Source organism: Manis pentadactyla, chromosome 11, assembly GCF_030020395.1.
Source record: "Manis pentadactyla isolate mManPen7 chromosome 11, mManPen7.hap1, whole genome shotgun sequence".
Taxonomy (NCBI): Eukaryota; Metazoa; Chordata; class Mammalia; order Pholidota; family Manidae; genus Manis; species Manis pentadactyla.
This window is the reverse complement of record NC_080029.1, coordinates 113,247,894-113,268,354: the sequence shown is the minus strand read 5'-3', so window position 1 is coordinate 113,268,354 and position 20,461 is coordinate 113,247,894. Positions and strand designations below refer to the sequence as shown.

The 20,461-nt window shown below is 40.5% G+C and overlaps 1 protein-coding gene across 4 annotated transcripts; it reads left to right on the top strand.

The window, feature by feature from the left end:
* The first annotated feature begins 2,702 nt into the window (after window positions 1-2,702).
* Window positions 2,703-20,132, top strand: SPG21 (SPG21 abhydrolase domain containing, maspardin). Of its 4 annotated transcripts, XM_057488894.1 has the most exons (10): window positions 2,704-2,970; window positions 3,572-3,807; window positions 6,668-6,754; window positions 9,352-9,513; window positions 12,208-12,288; window positions 13,195-13,340; window positions 15,182-15,290; window positions 15,953-16,060; window positions 18,400-18,540; window positions 19,448-20,132. In XM_057488894.1, exons 3-10 carry the CDS (start codon window positions 6,692-6,694, stop codon window positions 19,562-19,564), a joined length of 927 nt encoding a protein of 308 aa, XP_057344877.1. In that variant the 5' UTR covers window positions 2,704-2,970; window positions 3,572-3,807; window positions 6,668-6,691; the 3' UTR covers window positions 19,565-20,132. The 4 variants fall into 4 exon arrangements, with proteins under 4 accessions (XP_057344879.1, XP_057344878.1, XP_057344877.1 ...); XM_057488896.1 differs by lacking the exon at window positions 9,352-9,513 and having other exon boundaries at window positions 2,703-2,970; XM_036932319.2 differs by lacking the exon at window positions 3,572-3,807 and having other exon boundaries at window positions 2,705-2,970.
* Window positions 20,133-20,461: the final 329 nt, after the last annotated feature.

The window sequence follows — 20,461 nt, the reverse complement described above, 5'->3', positions numbered from 1 at the left end:
GTTAATAATGGGCAGACATTAAATTACCAAAGAAGTTCAAATTCTGTCTCCATAACTACTTTTGTGCAGGCTACTTTTTTTTAAAAGTTTAATTGGAAGGAAGAGATAGTAGGGGGATTATCAGAGAAGAGGATATTGTAAAGATTATATAATGTACTTCTCATAAGAATATAGGATCTAAAATCTTAGAACTGGAAAGAACTTAGAGATCATTTCATCTGGCTTTGGATTCATTTTACAGAGAAGGAGATCACACCTAGAGAGGATTTGTCTTGCTTAAGGACAGAACTCAGGTTTCTTAACTCCCAGATGATAACAAATCATTGATCATAAATAACCGTATGAACTTGTTTGATGGAACCTTCAGGTAGCAAGTTATGAGTAGTCAAGTCAGCACCTTTCTTGGGTAATTCCAGAATCCCCACTCTTTGATCCCTAGAATACAGTGTGGTACATATTGAATACAGACTGGGTCTGACCATATGGAAATAGCATCCATTTCCATCTTGGTTCCCAGTATAATTTGACAGTGTTATCTATCAAATTGTACCCTGGGAAGCTTTGAAGGGATGATATTCCAAGGATTGGTACTAGTGTGAAAAACTAAATGTTTTGTTCCTCTTGTTTTTCACATACCCATGGTTCCTGGGGGTAAAGTAGGGGTCATTTACTCTGGTGGGTCAAGTGGAGGGAGGCATTCTAAGTGGAGGGAAGAGTATATACAAACGCCTAGAGGTTTGAGACCTCATAGGGTGTTTGGGGCTCTTCAAGAGAGCCAGCCTGCTGTAGCCTATGCACCTGGACTTTAATTTGAAGGCAGTGGAGGTACTGAAGGATTAAAAGCATGGCTATAGGTGCTTTTAATTATTTTATCACACAATATATGAATACATTCTTACATAAATTCAAATATTAAATCTAAAACCAAAGTTCTCCTTCACTACCGCTTCCATCCTCCAGTTTCCCTCAAAGGTAACCACTATTCTGTTTGGTGTGTATACATGCATAAAAGATATATATAGGATTATTCTGCATGTGTTTAAAAACAACTTTCCTGTCAAAAGGTCAATTAGAGAGAGAGAGCTTAGATTTGGGCAATTCTAAGAACTAGCTGGCCATCTGTTTACTTTGCTTGGTGCTCACAGAATATTCTGTGAACATTCCAGTTTTTAAATAAGATTCTCACACAGGGATTGGTACTGTGGGAACCATCTGGCAGACACCGACCATGACAGCTGCAAGCCCTCACAGCCATATCCACCAGGTCTGTCTGCAGGGTGGCCTGCCCTGGGTCAAAAGATTGCTCCCTGCAGTTGTGCAATTACAGGACAGCTGGAATTCACAGACATTAAATGTTCCTTGTTTGGATTCGGGAACAAACAATGTGCTTCCCATGTGTTATGGAACAACTGAGGATCCAAACAGACCATGGGGTCCTTTTCTCAGAGAAACAAAACAGTCATTATTTTGGATTTGATCTTCTACACAGTAATAAAAGTACACATGTAACAAAACATATCTACATAGTGAAGTGGTTTTACATTATCAGCAATGAAGTCAAAAATTATTATTACCTAACTAACAGAATAAGGACTTCTAATGTATTTGGGCACATCCCTAGCTGAAGTCTCCATTCAGGCTGTTACTACAGTGAGGTCTGGGGGTGTGCGATATAAGGAATACAGCTTTAGGAATACATGTGGGTAGATTTATTTATTCTCCCATTAGTTCATTCAATATACAGGTAGTACCTATTATGAGCCCGATCATGTACTAAGGCTCTGGTTGAATCACTCTGTTCCCTTTGCTCTAAATTAAAGCTCCCAGCCCACTGAGGGAAAGAGATACGTAATGTGATGAGTACCCAAAATGAGTTTTATATATAATCAGTAATTCGCCAGTTATTCCATTCATTAAACTATTCCAAAGTTTTTCAAAAAAGGCCTAAGGTTAAAAACCTGTGGAAACATGCCCTATCCACTTATGTGGTGCTTATAATAAAAGACCACTTTCTGTGCCTGACTCAAAATTTCAAGAGAGGTGATTTTGGAGGTAGGAAAAGAGAATGGGTTACTGTGCTGTTGGGAAATGTTTTTAGGGATTTACCCAAGTTCTAGATGGGGATCCAAGGCTCCTGAGCAGGAGATCAGAGGTCATGACTAAAGATGCAGTTTACTCGGATTTTCCCCTGCCCTTAATCCGGTAAACAAATGCCTGGGTAAGTACAAAATCCAAAGGCCTTTACATAGGGTACAAGCTTTCCCTAAAACAGATTAGGGGGAGGCACTTTGAACTGAACTTTGTTTCAGGATCGCTAAATAACTTCAAACAAGGAGATTTACAAAGCCTGTAATCCAAAGGGGTCCCCTCAAAGCTTCACACCGCAGAGAGAAGGGTCTGCACTTCTCCAGGAGGGCGCGACAGGAAGGCAGAGGCAGGTCCCAAGGGGCCAGGCGCCCCCTCCTCCCACAACCTCTTCCTCGGTGCCCACATCAAATAATAAGGGATCTAGAGCTGACCCAGAAGCAGCTAGGACCTCCCCACGCCCGCCGCCACCGCCGACGCACACGCGGGCTTCCCACCCAGCAGGACTCGCTGCAACTGCCGGGAATCTCTCACCCTATCAGCAACCCTTTCTGTCGCCATGGTGACCGCCCGAGCCCCGCAACCCCGCCCCTTCCTGAGGACGTGGCCCCGCCCCTCCGAACCCGGAAGCGCGAGGCGCCCGCCGGCTGCGCGGACAGTCGGGAGGAGGCAGTACGATTGCCCGGACTCGCTCGGCTGCGTGCCCCGCCCCGCGGAGGCCGGCCCTCCAGAGAGCCCCCACTGCCGGCTGCGCCTGCGGATACTGAGCGCTGCGGCCGCCGGCCGCGTCCCGGGCCCCGCCGCCTCCCTGGCCCGCGCTGGTGGTGGAGGGAGGAAGAGCCGCCTTGGGGAGGAGGGAAAGGGACGTGGGGGCGGCCACGGCAGGTGAGGGGTGGACGAGGCCCTGGGAAGCGCAGGTGTGGGTGTGTGATGTGTGTGGGGGTTCCAGGTGAGTGTGTATGTAGTGTGCGTGGCTGCCTCTGTCGTGACTTTACATGAGTGTGGCCCTGTCCATGTGACTGTGCACGTGATTGCATGCCCCTCTGTGTGTGCGGGTGTCTGTCTCTGAGGTCGAGTCTGGGTTCATAGGTGTCGGTGTGCCTGTGCCACCTTTGTGTGGCTGTCACCGGCGGGACTGGGAGAAGTGGGTATTTGTGTGAGTCATCTGGGGTCGGGGTGGGGGCCGCTGGATGAAGGCATACTCCTGTAATCCCATCCCGGAGCTACACTGCTGCGTCCCAGGAACATGTTTTTCAGTAAACTTTTAAGAACTCTGAGCAGAGGCTGGTTATTTTGGAGACCGCATCTCGGCCTGAAAGTGACAAATGCCTTTGCCATTGCTGAGCAGGGGCCAGGTTGCGAGGCTTGGGAATGGGGGTGAGGAGGGTAGAGGAGCTAGACTCTCACCTTTCCTCTTCTGGTTTTCCTGGGGAGTTAGAAGTTCTGCATTTATCCTGCTGCTTTGTCTCCGCCTGCAATGTTCCAGGCCCACTGGGAGAAAGATTTGAGAGACTGAGGAGTTACTTACTACCTGAATGCAAATTTCCAAAAGCTGTTATACCGAGACAGCACAAGATGAGGTGTCAGGGAACAAAGGTCAAGTAGGCAGCTTTTCCTCCCATGAGGTTTAGAAGATAATGGAATAAGTACCTGAAGGAAAGAGGAATAAATCTTCCCCTGAAGAGATCTACGAAAAGGATAGCTATGGACTGGTGTGGTGAGGTATGGTGGCTTGCACTGAAAAGGCAATTGCATGACTTAGAGATTCTCAGGTTCTAATGTTTTGTTGTCGCTGGTATTGATGATAATCACATTGTCCATATGTAGATAAACTTCAGATTGTGATAAAGGATCAGAAAACCTCTGACTAGTTAAGCTGGCAAGTCAGTTTACTTTGACTGTAAACTGGCAGGGTCTGCTGAACCCCAAGGGATAAGTACAGGTAGTCCTTGGTGCACTCCCACAACTGGCAGTTTCACTGTCAAGCAGCACAAGGGCCAGAGAAGACTGGATGTCCAAAGTCTCTGAGGGGAGTTTCCTTAGGCAAGATTAAGGCTAATCTCTGCGGCTCTTTTTCCACCAGCATGAACAGGTGCTTTTGGTTTTGTGAAGAATTGAATTGTGAGAGATCAAATCAGTGTTGAGCTCATGGTCTACATTCCTTCTTCTTGAATACCGAGCAGTTTGGTCACAATCTCAGTTAACCTCTTTTGCCATATGCAGAATGTTCCTCTTGTTACTTGTGAAAGTATATGCTGATAGTGGATGGAAGGGAGCTAGAACAAACTTCCTTTTCATACCACTCCCAGCTGCTTTCCCTTTGCAGCAGTGAGCTTTTTCAGTTAGACATCAGATGGTCAGATGCAACATTTGGTATCTATCTTACCCTTCATGTACTGCCAGACTAGCACAAGTGTTAAAATCACTTGCCTCTACCAAAATTTGGTCACAGTTGGGTGCAATCTTCCCATCCAGCAAGATTAGTTATAAAATGTTACAATACTGAGGTGGTTGTGAATAATACTGAGGACTGTGGTAAGGAACATCTTTCTGCCTATTGCTATGGGAAAAGTGGATGACAGGGAATGTGTGTGCCTGTGTATGATGGGAATATGTATGGTAGTTTGGTTTGTACATTCCAAAACTATGAATAATTAATTTTATCCCAAGTTTGGCAAATCTGGAAGCTAACTTTCTGGCTTTAATTAGCTAGGGTGTTTTACAAATCTGTTAAGTGATTTTTATTTGCTAAATATGTTTTTGATACTTCCTCCTGTGGAATAATTGTTTATAGTAATGCAGTACTAGAAAAGGGCTCATCAGGCAGTACTTAGATGATATGGGAATATTTCAAGTCTGTCCAAGTAGAAAATATTCCAGAATTTATTATATGGGTTAGTTGCTTTCAGTGAAAAGTAACAGCCAGTTTAGAGAAAGGCTGTACTAGTTCAAATGACTTAGTTTTTTTTTTAACATGTTAGTATTTGTTAAGAGAAAATGAAAATGCAAAGAATGATTTTCTTTATTTCTGTATTAATAATAACTACATCTGTGCACACTCATTTTCAGCCTATCAAACTGAAGAATGGCTGATGAGTTTCTTGATACTTTAGAGCAACTTACGATTTTAACAAACTTTTCTAGCTTTAAAAGAAGAAAGGTTATAACCAAGGTGAGGTCAAGGTTATAAACCAAGTTTAACATTGGCTTTCTACATTTACCACCTCCTTGGGTTTAATTTTAGTAACCCCCCAAGTTTAGAGGTAACAGTTGAGACTTCTGCATGCCCTGTGTTCCTAAGGGAGCAGATGTGGGGGGCTGAGAAGGAAGAGTTCCCTTGGGTTTAGAATCCTCTGGTCCTGGCCAGTCCAAAGAAGCCCCTCTAAAATGACAGTTCAGAGTCAACCCAGGAATTAAGTTCTAAGATCTCAGACTCATCTTAGCCTTGCTAGGAAATCCAGACTTGCCCTGAGCTGGGAGGACAGGATGCAAAGCAAGTATTTGAATCCTTCCAAACCAATGATGGAAGTTCCTCATTTAGCAAGAAGTAAGAATCTGCAGGAGAAAACTGTCATTTCAGGTTCCTCTTATGATACAACACAAATGCCTGAGCAAAGAGGGAAATCTTTAAATTGAAGAATCCTGGACAGTAGATAGAAAGCTCATAGATGCCCAGGTTGGAAGGGATGCTTGTATTGCCTAGCTCAGTTTCCTTAGGACATAGTCATTCATTTAGTCAACAGATAATGCCTGCTATGTGCCAAGCAGTTTCTTGGCTTTGGAGATACAGTGGTGAAACAGTAATAGATGAGAAAACAAGCCCTCTAAAGAGGGTCAATGACTTTTCCAAGGTCACAGAGCCCTACAAGCTGGAAATCACTAATCTTACAAGAAGACCACACATTTTTTCTACAGGCACGTTTTCTTTTGTTGCTAATTAGAGTGCCTTCAAGTATTCGGGTATCTCTTTGTAGATCTTTCAGAAGAGGTTATATCACTTTTAATTGCAGCAATATGAAGAGCAAGTTTCCCCTGTATTTTGCATTAAGAATTACATGTGAGGTTCTGAAGTTATGTTCCACTAGGGTTAGATTTATGACATTTTGTGAATTGATTAGAAAACAGGCTTACATTAACTCCTTTCTCTAGTGTGGGCTGTTCCCTATACTATCAGAAAGGAACATCTTTATTAAAATGGATTCTTACAGTATTGTAAGTGATGGTACTGTGGTCTGCGATCATCTAGATAGAACAGGCAGTCTGGTGTCAGCAAAGACTGTCCTGCATTTGGTCCTAGCTCTTCAGTAGCCAAAGGATCTCCAGTAAGTCATTTAAATTTTCGAGACCTCATTCCTCTGCTGGAGGAAGTAAGGGTAGTATAATTATCTCTTGGGGCCCCTTCCTGCTCTACAATTACAGGATTTCACCAAATTTAGTTTAAGTATATATGGACAAGGTAAAATAGCCCATTTCCTTGGTTTTACCCTTTAAAGTATTGTTGGCATAGCTTGACTAGACTTTACATTTAGTTCTGATGTAAACATGAATTCTTGACGTGAAACATCGCATGCTTTTATTTCAGGGTTAACCTCCATTTCAGCTAATCATGGGAGAGATTAAAGTCTCTCCCGATTATAACTGGTTTAGAAGTACAGTTCCCCTTAAAAAGGTATGTATTGTTTTACTATACCTCTTATTTGCCAAATCTTGTGTTGTTACTGTGTGTGATTTACATGTTATGCCTTAGGAGTGTTTGAGAGTAAGGGTTATTGCCAAATGTCATGACCCTGGGTTGCAGAGCAAAAAATGTATCCCTTCTGTGTCAAGTATAATCAACTTTTGACACTGGTACAAGAGTAAATGTAGGTGTAACTATCCTCATTATTTTATAATTCTTTTACCTATTCAAGCAGGCAGGAACATATGTACTCCTCTGTAGAGTTCAGTGAAAAGCTTGTAGTCAAGCAACTATAAAGTACAGTCAGATTCTGTTATAAAGCATTTTCCTGTTTCTCAGATTTAAGATTTACAGTTGTTCACATTATAGATCCTGTTTGCATTGATAGTTGTCTTCTGGAAACCTTATTTGCCTAAGATGTCCCAAAACCCTAAACACTGACATTGAAACCTGACTATTAACTCTGAGTCCCAAATTAATCAAAATGTTTGGGGATCACACTAGGCCCAGATCACACTAGGCTCTTCAAATCACAGAATAAAATCTTTGCTGATCCCCTTCACAGAATTATTAGAGTACAATGATCTGAAGATTATCTGTGTCTCTGTTATGATCATTTTGTCAGGGTAGACAGCTATGGAATATTGTGAAGGGTTGAATTACTAACAAAATTTTTCTCCATCTAGAAATTTGTGATACAATTCTCCAGGTATCATCAGAATACCTGCTATATAACTGGAACTGTTGCAGGAAGTCTCCAGATATCTTATTTAATTCTCCCAACAGTGCAAAAAAGTGGGTATGATGTGCCCATTTTGCCAATGAGAAAACTGAGATCCAGAGAGGTTAACATATTAAAGGTCACCCGCAGCCTGGTAGAGTCTGGAATAACATCAAATTTGTCTGGCTTCAAAGCCAGAAGTATTTGGCTGCATACCGAAGGGAACCCCCACTTGCTTCTTAGTACCTGGGAAACCACTGCCCCTGAATGAGAATTGGCTCCTGGAGTCCCTCTACCTTGTCCTGTCCCCTCAAGTAAATCACATGAGTTCATCGTGATGGACTCACTCCTTCAGCAAGCTGATCACCAGATCCAAAACAACCCAAACTTACCTAAATAGTCTTAAAAATAGTTACAAGAAGTAGTTTCCTTGATGTAATTTTTCCCAGTTGTTGGATCTGTTTGGTCCACAAGTCATGACAAGTTTGCTTGAAACTTCATGGTGCTAGATTTTAAGTTGTTAAACAGATATCCTATCTTCTAAAAGAATTCTGACAAAATTGCCATTAAAAGAACTCTGAGAAAGTTGAAGTGATAAATAACATTTAAGTAATTATGGCTTACATTTTGAATATACACTATGTCAATTATATCAGTAAAACTGGGGAGGAGGAGAACATTCTATTTTTGTTAATTTTCTTCCAAATTGGATTATCGAAATAGTTTCCTAGAATAATTTAGAGATCTGAATCTCATAGAGATCTTATCTCATGAATTTTATTACTGCAATATTGGGATTTACTATGTGCACTGTCAAAGGCCATTAAGAGGTTTTTACCACAATCATAGCAAGAAGAAACATGAAAAAGCCAAAATGGCAATATGCAAAGAGCAAAAACATGAGCGTGAGACATTATTGGCACCATCTGTGACCTGGGGAAGTCTTAAAGGATACTGTGAGGGCCTTCTGGACTCGGTTCCCAGTGACACCACTGACCCTGGTTAGCGTGCTGTCACCCACAGCGACACCATGGGGCCGACGGCACTGCCCGCTAGGAGCTTTCAGAGAATAAAACGTGGAGGGTTTGAAACTTTTTCATGTAAAACCAGGATAAATATTGATTGGCGTTGGCAAATTTCAAGCAGTTAATGTGCTTTTCCAAATTCCAGCAAAAAGTCAGCAAATGAAAACAAAAATTAAACTGTCATGCAGTGAATAATGCTAATAGCTAACACTTGAATGCTCAATATTTGCCAAACTCTGCTGGGCACTCGACTGAACTCATAATGCTCATCTTTTCCCCTTGTGGGGTCAATAAGTAATAAATCAGGAGGATTTCTGATAACCTTCCTTCCCCCCACCCCCTCTTCCTCAAAAAAGCCAGTTTTTTCCTGAGTCCACTCCCCACACCTGACTGAATGGTTTGAAAGATTCTCCCAGGACAGTGACACTTAAACCTCATTGCCCTCAGAGACTCAGTCTAGATCAGGTTCCTGAAGCATTTCCTGAGTGGTCCCAGTTCTACCTAGTTTCTCCCTAGAGCCTGGAGTCTCTTCTTTCCAGGTGAACAAAACAGACTTCATACAATCATGGATGGGAAGGAAAATTAAAAACTGATAGAAAAAGCAGCTCTTTGGAAGAGTCTAGTCTGGAATTTGGAAATTATCTAGTCTGGAATGTTAGCTCTGAAGGAGGGAAAGGAGACCAGAGCAGTGTGTTACCGGTGCTAGTCTGGTGTGATCCCCAGGTTACCTTGCAACAACCAAGACAAGTGGTGTTAAAATTGTCAGTGAAATTCTATTGTACGTAACAGTATAAAACCAAATCCGTAAGGTTTTCCATTTTTTCTTAAAACTTCCCTTCCAGATTATTGTGGACGATGATGATAGTAAGATATGGTCACTCTATGATGCAGGCCCCCGAACTATCAGGTGTCCTCTCATATTTCTCCCCCCTGTCAGCGGAACCGCAGATGTATTTTTCCGGCAGATTTTGGCTTTGACCGGCTGGGGTTACCGGGTGATAGCTGTAAGTATTACTGATCCAGTGTTACAGTTCAGGTCCAAATTCTGTGTTTTTGTGTGTGCTTCTGTTTCTGGTTAATATAGTAATGCACGTGTTTTTTATTGAGGTAAGATACTCTTTTCCTTTTTAAAAATGTGAAATGAAGCCTTTTGGAAAGAAAATATGCAGAGACACGGAGGGGACAAACCTTCTGGAAGCTTTCTCTGCACCCAGTTTTTACAGCATTCCTGTACGTCTGAATGGTAGGCAGCACTGGCCTGGCTTATAGATGAGGTCCAGGCCATTTTAGTGGTCACCACAGGTCACACAGCCAGGGGGTGGGGGAGGGAGAACCAAGCTGGGTCTTCTGGCTCTGTTCCCACTCCTCGTTTGCTAGACCACTGCCTCAGGGGTGCTGAGCATGGAATAGGGGTCAACACAGGGATCTGCTAGCATCCAGGTGACTCAGCTTGCTCTAACGTAAGTCTTTGACGGTTGAGGTGAAGTTCATTAACTAGCTCATGCCTTTGGCATTTGGTTAAGAAGCTTTTGTTATTTTATCCCTGAATTTGGCCTAAATCTAGTTTCCCACTGATCGTTTTTTAATCGTGTTCTCTCTGAGGTGTAGGTGGGGGAGGCACTGTGACTTCTGAGTGATTTTTTGGCATGTCTCAACCGTGTAAGGACAGGCTTGGTCTCCTGACTTCCCAGGAAGGAGAGACCCTTTGGCTTTGGAGTTGGCAGTTGTTTCTGGGCCCTGGAATATTTAACATGTAAATGGTACTCTCTGTGAGACGACTGCTGTTATTACATATTTTATTTACTGTCTGAAGGAGAGAAAATGTGGGCCAAATCTCTTCTCTTGGAAGGTAACTGAAAATTCTACTGGGGTTTTTACCAAATGGGGCCACACAAAACAAATCCAGTTCCTCTTCCTCCTGACAGCCCGTCCCTTTCTTGAGAGAACTAGTTATTATCAGCACCGCCTACTGCTTCCCTCCCAGATGGTTTCTTCTCTGGCTGAATTTCTCCAGATTCTTTAACATGCCTCATGTGACATGGCTGAGTCACTGAAACATAATCCTCCCTTGTTCTAAGTTTTCACAATCCCCCTTACTAGACAGCATTCCAGGAGAGCAGGGTGGTAACTGCCCTCCCTCCAGCCTCCTGCATCCTGAGACATGCCAGTACCTTTCCTGGTGGCCACCACTGATCAGCCAGGGAGAGGGAAACTGACTAGCCCCCTGGCGTCTGTCCCACTTCAGGGCACTGTAGAAAGCTGATATTGTATTTATTGCTTTAAATTGGCAGGTCACAAGAGCCTTCCCTTCCAGATGGATATTTCTTCTTGCCTTCAAGCTTCTTGATGTGGGCTTCCCTCTTGGATTAGCTAGATAATGAATCAAGAAAAGGCCAACAGGGTCTTCAAAGTTACTTGATCCTTAAGATTTGATCATAATACCCAACCTCATGAGGTTTTAAAACTTATTAGATACTTGTTAGTATCAACAGTTAAAATGCATGGATCCTTTTTTCACTTAAATTTATACTGAGATAAATTATAGATTTACATGTAGTTGTAAAAAATAATACAGAGAGATCCCTTTTGTACTTTGCCCAGTTTCTCCTAATGGTAACATTTTGCAAACCTACAGTAGGATATCACAACCAAGAAGTTGATATTAATATAATCCATGGACCTCATTCAGATTTCCCAGTTTTACTTGTATTCAGTTGTGTGTGGGTGTGTATCCGAAGTTGTATACAATTTTATCCCCTGTCTAGGGCACAGATATTTTTAAATTAAAAGCATCATACAAATATCATCTCCTTTTTTTTGGCTATCATCTGCCTCAAATTCTCAAATTTTCTGCTCTGGAGGGTCTGTTGTCCATCTTGTCTTAGAAAGTAGAATCTTATCCACAAATGGAATTTTAATAGTAAAGGTAACATATTCCATCTAATCTAAAATTATCCCATAATTTACATGGCATTATCTATTCCAGTTATGTGTCAATGACAAAATGAATCTAAGTGCTTAAGACAACAAGCCTGTCAGATGAGTTTTACATATTATTGAAGAGGGGAATTCTTAGATGACAAGCCTGAGTCCCCTAGAATGGAGCTAGTGACTTATATTTCTTTTTCCGGCTCATTGTCGGCATTAATAGAGAAGATACTTAGAGTCAAACATCATATTTTTGGTTACAAATGAAAGTACAAGAAGAAATCAGCATGACTAATAAAAAGAAGAACTTTTATTGACTACTCCCTTAAAGAAGTGCTACTAAGAAAGAGAGGCAACTCTCCCTAGAACAGATTTTATTTCTAGTTTTCCTGAGCCGTAATTCAGAATGAAAATCGATTTAAAGGAAACCAGTATTTACTTACATGGATAGGTTTTGTGCTATTCACACTTGAGCCAGAGTCTCTCAGCTATTTGGAAATAAAATTGATGTGAATTGAAATTGTTATTCATGTATATCACTACAGTGTGCCTATTTTTTATTTTTTTAAACTGGTCTGTTAAGTAAAATGTGAATCAAAGTTTAGGAGAAGTTGGGAGCTTATTTTCATGTATTTTGAATAAGGAGCAGAGCTTGAAAAAATGAGAAATGTGGGCTTCTCTGAGAGGCCTAAGTTTTTCATATATGTATGAGTTGAATTTTACCTTTACTTTCATTTTTTAAATAAACTTAAAAATTATTATTACTTCAGTTGCAGTATCCAGTTTATTGGGATCATCTTGAATTCTGTGATGGATTCAGAAAACTTTTAGACCATTTACAACTGGATAAAGTGAGTACCCTGAAACTACTTATGTGTGATTTTAATGCAACATTCACATTGTAAAGCCTGGTGTTCTTTAGTTTTTAATAACAGCTTCTTTGAGATATGACACACATAAAACACAGTTCACTCTCTTAACGTATATAATCCAGTGGTTTTTAATATATTCACAGATATGTGCAACCATCATCACAGTCAATTTTAGAACATTTTTGTCACCCCAAAAAGAAACCCCATACTCAATCAGCAGTCACTCCTCCCTTCCTCCCAGCCTTGCCAGCCCATCTACTTCCTGCCTCTATGGATTTACCTATTCTGGATATTTTATATAAATGGAATCATACACTATGTGGTCTTTTCTAACAAACTTCTTTAACTTAGTGTAACATTTTCAAGGTTCATCCATGTTGTAAGCATCTATCAGTACTTCATTCCTTTGTACTGTCAGATAACATCACATTATATGGAAATATGACATTTTATTTATCCCTTCATCACCTTTGAAATGTCACCATTGTTTGGCTATTAGGAATATTTTGTGCTGTAAACATTCATGTATAAGTTTTTGGGTGGACATGTTTTCAGTTCCCTTGGATATGTGCCTTGGAGTGGAATTACTGAATCATAGTTTTCTTAAACTACTACTGAGTGGTTTTATTTTGTAGTGCAATCTGTGAATAATATTCTTTTGACTTGTATAATTTGTATGCGCAGTTGTATTTTTTTCTAGATGGAACATAGAAATTGCATTTAAATACAGTGTTTCCTAAATTTCTAACTGCTGTAGATATTGCAGTCTGATGACTAGTGATGACATTATATTCGGTGATTGGTGATACTTAACAGTAACTTTGGAAACTTATGTTCAGGATTGATCATTGTCTCAGAGTCCTCCTTGTGTTTATTTACAATTAGGTTCATCTTTTTGGGGCTTCTTTGGGAGGCTTTTTGGCCCAGAAATTTGCTGAATATACTCACAAATCTCCCAGAGTCCATTCCCTCATCCTCTGCAATTCCTTCAGTGACACTTCAATCTTTAATCAAACTTGGACTGCCAACAGGTAAGACCATAAATAGTCAGGCAAATTCTTACTATTTTCATTCAGTGGAATTTTGAAAAGGTTGGCATTTGGGTTTTGTGGTGCCCTGTGGGAGGCAGGGGTGTCATATCTTCTTCTGTCTTTGAAACCGCCCTAGCTTTTAAAATTAGAAACAATCAACTTTGCAAAAGAAAAGAACCGAGTGAACTCTGAACTCAGCTATTTCTATTACTCTAAACTGTTGTTGAGCTTTAATACACACTGATAGGTTCTGATAGTTCCTCTCAGTGCCCATGTAACTAACAGTGTGTTCTGCCTGTGTGAACAGTGCTGGGTACTGACTGGCACAGGTTCTGTAGGCGTTTGGCAGCTCCCAGTTTTTCATCACGTTCTGCTATTAATCTTTTTACAAACTACTTTTTCCATCCCTTTCTATGTTGTTTCTTTGAGATGTGTTCCCCGAAATAGAGAAAACAAGAGCATTTAGTCGGTCACAGGTGCTCTACACTTTATGACACATTAATGTTCATTTGCTTTTCAGAAAGATGGAGACAGCAGAATGCTTTGTGGGGCAACCAATGGGATATTTCCTTCCTCTGAGCCATCCTTTCATTGATTACATCATTTTGATTAGTTTGATAGGTATCTGATGGTATCTTATAAAACTAACTTAAAGTGGTTTCTTTCAGCGCTGGCAAGGGTAGGCTCTACTCTAAAAAAAAGGCCCAGTGGCTAGGCATACCTGTATCATCAGTTTGATTTTCACATAATACAATAGATAAACATTGTTTTCCTTAATTTCACATCTACTTAAAATTGTACTATCATTTTTTAAAACTTTTCTTGATATTGCCTCAGTAGTTTACTCAGCATTCACACAGCAGTTTTTGTGTACATTAACTACCAATATTTCATGTCCAGATGATGCAGTAAAACTCATTGATTATTTTTTATGATTTTTAATGTTCTAGTTGTTAGGGGCCAAGGCTGCCCCAGTTTGTTTGTGTTTTCGCATATCCACTACGTTTTATCAAATATCTCAGTGCTTGCGATGTACCACACATTGGGGCTACAGGCGCAAGCAAGGCCAACGGGGTCCACCGTTCACAGGGTGAACATAGATATCATCACCTTTAGAAGATAAAAAGTTATAGGGGGCGGGGTGGAGAAAGGTGACTGACAGACGACTGACTGGGCCTCGCAAGGGAAGCTCAACTTGCAACAAGCAGTTCCATTGAGAATATGCATCAGGAGGTGATCTACATCCTTTATAAGTCGTTTCAGCATGGGTTTAGAGAAATGAGTGTTCACCCTGTATAAATGGCTCTCAACATTTTAATCAACTAAAAATCACCTATAGAAATGCATAAAGATTGAATTGCTTTGAATTAGCCCAATAGAATCTACTAGCAAACTTTGGGATGTATGATAACTCTTTCATTTTACTATTTTGAAATATCAATTGATCGAAAGGTGATGTAAATCTTAAGTTTTCAGTTTTTGAAGGAAGTAGTTTGGCCATTGGAGTAAGGCCAATTTGGAAAAAAAAAATCTTGGAATCATCTACCTTGGAATCATCTACCTCAGAATGTCCACCTTGACAAAGGTATTTTGAAATATTGCTTATAATTATTCCAGATCCTCAAGTAAGAATTTAATCATATTAAACCATAACTCTTGGGAGCTTGGGAAAGTATACATGAAAATAAGATGCTTCAAAACTAGCCCTTTGAAAGAAGAGACTAGGTCTTTTCATCTCTAGATCCCAAGGACCTAGCTAATACAGAACTTCACTGTTGAATGACTATTTGCCATTTCTTTGTAGTCTTGGAAATTTAAATTATCAGGTCTTTGTTTTACAGCTTTTGGCTGATGCCATCATTTATGCTCAAAAAAATAGTTCTTGGAAACTTTTCATCTGGCCCAGTGGACCCTATGATGGCTGATGCCATCGATTTCATGGTGGACAGGGTAAGGATCATGGCATTGGGGTGAGGACACCTTGTACTAGGAATTTTCATGCCCATTCAGTTCCTGAAGATATATCTGTCTCATTGAGTATGTAGTAGAGGTGTTAGTTAAGCAGTCTTCCGTATTAACTTTAAATACATCTAAACAGGTATTACTGCTGGTAAGTAATTCATCAGAATCATTTGGAGGAGCTTTTAAAAACACAGATTCCAAGGCCTCATGCCAGACCATCTACCTGGAATCCCTGGATGTGGGGTCTGGGAATCTGTAATTTTACTCTACTCCCCCTGTTCCTTCTCCCTGAGGTGAATCTGATGCAGCAGGTCTGTAGACATATTAGGAAACTATGGGACTAGATGATTTTTCTGAGGTGTCTTACAACTCTGAGGTTCACCTGTCATTGCTGAGCAGCAGGAATCGGCTCGCTGTGCACAGGCACCTGTGAGCAGGTCAGGTTGAGGGCCATGGAATGCCAGGCTCCCAGGGTAGAAAAATGCCACCACTGAGAGGCCCAGTTCATGGTCTCAAATATGTTGTGTTTCCTCAGTGACCCTCCTGGCCCCACCACACATAATACCACCTTTAAAACACAATTATTATCTGTGGATTTAATGTAAATGTGAAAAAAGTTAATCCAAAACTCCACTTATTTCTTCCTGCAGCTGGAGAGTTTGGGTCAGAGTGAACTGGCTTCAAGACTTACCCTGAATTGTCAAAATTCTTATGTGGAACCTCATAAAATTCGGGACATCCCTGTAACCATTATGGATGTAAGCTTCCCTTTAAGTAGAATGGATGCTTTCCTTTTTAAATGTGCATGTCAAGACCTTCCTCATAATTATTTTATAATTTTTCAATGTGCCTCTGCAAATGCTGCCTTGGATTTTTTTTTTTACACTCCCAGTTTTCTTAATTCCAAACAATCTGTTTATTGTTTATCCTATATTTTCCCTGGTAGGATTAACACCATTGAAATAGGAATCAATTTCAACAGATATGGTGGTCCTTAGCCATTTCTGTGTATTTTTGCTATTCTCATCAACAGATACTGCACTTTAGCTGCCACACATCGGGGCAGCACAGAGAAGGTGTTTCATGAGGGCAGAGAACCAAGAATTCCATAAAGTCTAATTAACACAAAAGCTTGCTTTTTATATTTTTGAGTGGTAAAATATACATAACAAAATTTACCATTTTATGCATTTTTAAGTGTATAGTGGCATTAATTACACTTGCAGTGTTGTACAACCATCAATCACCATTATCCATTTCCAGGACTTTTCATCATTCCACACTAAAACTCTGTATCCATTAAACAATAACTCCCCATTCCCCCTCCTCCCAGCCCTGGTAACTAGCAATGAACTTCCTGGATGTATTTGACTACTCTAGATACCTCATAGAAGTGGAGCCCTGTATTTGTCCTTTTGTCTCTGGCTTCTTTCTTTTAGCATAATGTCTTCAAGGTTTATCTGTGTATCTTCAAGATTGTAGCATGTATTAGAATGTCCTTTCTTTTTTAGGCTGAATAATATTCCATTATATATATATTATACAACATTTTGTTTATCCATCCATCTGTTGATGAGCATTTGGGTTGTTTCCATCTTTTGGCAACTGTGAATAATGCTATATGAGTTTTGGTTGTCCAAGTCTCTATTTGAGTCCTTATTTTGAATTCTTTAGGGTATCTGCCTAGAAGTAGAATTGCTGAGTCATATGGTAACTGTGTTGAACTTGTTGAGGAGCCATGCTATTGTCTCTCACAGTGGTGGTACTATTTTACATTTCCCACCAGCAATGCACAAGGGTTCCAGTCATTCCACACCCTCACCAACATTTATTATTTTTTTTGACAATGGCCATCCTAATGGGTGTGAAGTTGTATTTTGTTGTGGTTGTGGCTTTTTTTTTCAATAAGGTATCATTGATATACAATCTTATGAAGGTTTCACATGAGCATCATTGTAGTTACAACATTCACCCATATAATCAAGTCTCCACCGCATACCCCATTGCAGTCACTGTCCGTCAGCATAGTGAGATGCTATAGAGTCACTACTTGTCTTCATTGTGCTATACTGCCTTCCCCATAACCCCCCTACATTATGTTTCTTAATCATAATGCCCCTCAATGCCCTTCGCCCTCACTCCCCACCCACCCTCCTTACTCCTTCCCTTTAGTGACTGTTGCTGTTTTGTTCCTTCAGTTTTGCTTTGTTGTTATATTTTGTGGCTTTTAAAAAAATCATGTAACTACTTTAGCTTGCCTCATAAGTGGATCTATTCCTAAATTCAAATGACATGGTATCTTTAAGAATTAATTTTTGTCAGGAAACTGCCATTACCAGCATGTAAACAATAACTTATCATTCTCCACTGTGACTCTACATTCTGACATTCACCATGACACAGAGCAGGCTTCTCAGTGTTCTACGTGAAATAATTGGTGCTCACAGTGCGTTTGCTCTGCTTTCCCTCTTTCAAAGCTTTGCTCACCACTTGGGTACATGGTCACTGAAGACTGTCAATAAGCTTTAGTAAGTTGGAGATGCATTTTTTTTCCTTCTTTTAAATTACTTTTTGAAAAACTTTTTTGCATGTATGTTTAAACAAAAGTTTGTGTGGACATCGAAAGATGTCTAGAACCATACACCCCAAACTGCTAACAGTGGCTCCCCCAGGAAAGGATCTGGACTTCTTTTTATAATCTAAATTTGGGGGGGGGTGCTTCACTGAGTATATGTAACTGTTTTTAACTAAGAATAAAATTTAAGTTATTTTGGAGTTTCATGGTTCTTTTGAAATAAATTGCTTTTTCAGTAATAATTGCTCACTATTAATATTCTGTTAATTTAGTTAGTGATGTCCGAGGAAAAGGAAATTCACTGTAGAACTTTTCCCTCTAAAGAATGCAAGAGACATTTGGCAGCAGAATCTGTAACTAACATCACAGAGTTAGAAGTCACCAGGGATCAGCAGAAGGGAGTGGCCAAGCTGCACAGGGGTCTTTTCATGAGAAAGAAATGCCTGGGGTGGCTCTTTCCGTAATGTGCAACGAACATATTAAAATAGCAGTAGGTTTCAGCCTTGTCGCGCTTTTTTTAAGGTATTTGACCAGAGTGCCCTTTCAACTGAAGCTAAAGAAGAAATGTACAAACTGTATCCTAATGCCCGGAGGGCTCACCTTAAAACAGGAGGAAATTTCCCCTATCTCTGCAGGAGTGCAGAGGTGAATCTTTATGTACAGGTAAGTCTCAGCTTGGAACCCACAGCACTTTGCACCCAAAGTGTGTGGTTCAAAACATAAAGCCTTCCTTTTTTTTTGATGGTAGAGTAAGAGAACTACAGAATTCTCTGTAGGTATGAGTTACTGACTTAATAAAGGTGGTTTACATTAATAATTTATAGGAGAATTCAAGCAGGTATAGTAGAGACACACGGTGACTTTCTGCCCGCCATGCTTTTTCTAAGAACAGCAGGCCTTCTTCCACACACTGAAGTTAGCCATTTGGTCCAATGTGACCTTGCCTTCCTGAACACAATGAATTCATTCACAGTAGGACACCAGACCTAAATGGGGTCAATCTGAGCCCCATGAAGCAACTTCTTGATCTATTTTTAATGCATTAAAAAAAAACACACACAAAAGCTAAGAAACCCCACCTCTTTATCCTTACCTGAATGTACATTAGAATAGTGGTGAAAAATAATTGTTTTGGCAGTTTGGCAAAAAATGTCAGGAATCTTAAAAAAAACAGTCACATCCTTTGATCCTGTCATCCACTTGTGGCATTGGATCCTAAGGAGAGGGTCCTAAATATAGAAAAACTTGATGCCTAGAGACATTGATCGTGGTGTTGGAACAGCAGAGGATGGGAAGACCTGGCTGGCCACAGCAGAGGGGGAAAGTACACACTTCCTCGGAGCAGTGTGCCCCTATTTAAGATGTTTCTGACGAGTTTGTAGGAACTTGAAGAAACTGGTTACATACTAAATGAAGAACAAAGATCCCAAAGCATGGTTTTTAAGAATACTTCTGTAACTTCTTGGTGTTTCCCAGTTTTTCTCCAATTAGTATGTATTACTCTGACTTTTAGAAGTATAAAATATTTATGTACTGTGGTGACATTTAAAATCATTCTGCACTTATACAGATACATCTCCTGCAATTCCATGGAACCAAATATGCGGCCATTGACCCATCGATGGTCAGCGCTGAGGAGCTCGAGGTGCAGAAGGGCAACCTCGGCATCAGTCAGGAGGAGCAGTAGCTGTGGCTTTGGCGGTTAGTGACGAGCAGCCAGGGCACTCTTGTACAATCAGTGGCGTCAGTGCCCGCCAGCCAGCCTCTCCGCCCGCTCTGTCAGGTTCACCGGCTATCACTGTGTTTGGAAGTAGGACTGAAGGTCATCGTTGTGACAGGTGGCAGCTCTTCTAAGCCAGTGTAACTGTTTCCTTTCGGTTTTTTTAGCTTTTGAATTTGAAGTACTTTTGAAGACTCCCATTTTAAGAATTGTGAAAATTTTGCTACCAAGTCTTCACCACTGTGTTCTTAAGTGAATGTTAATTTCTGAGGTTTGGGATTTTGCGGGTTTTTTTTCCCTTTTCCTTTCTTTTTTTTCTGTTATTTGCTGTAAATGCTGCACATCAAATTGTGTATTAGAATGACATTGATTATTTTTATGCTTTCTTGGTTATAACCATTATACCAAGGTTGTCACCCCACCATTTGCTTGCCTGTAAATCAGCTACTTCTAATTTCCAGTCAAGCAAATGATTTCAGTGTTAGCTCTTGTCTTTCTAGCCATTATACTCATTTGAAATAAAAACTCAATTTCAGTGAGTGGCTTTTGTGATTAACTGGGCTGCCTAACAATATAGAACTTTATCAGAAGTGAATCATGGTGTCATTTGCCAACTCCGAGTGACCTTAGGTAAGTTATTTAATCTGAGGTGCAGTTTGCTCATTGTTTTAGTTATTGAGCTGTTATTATGTGCCAGGTACTTCTCCTGCCTTCTTTTTTTCTCCTTCAGTGGAAAGCTTTAAATATACATTAACTAAAAATAATATAATGAACTATGGCCCCAACACCCAGCTTCAGAAATTGCCAACTCATGGACAGTCTTATACCCTCACTTCTTCCACACATATTCCCATCACTGGATTA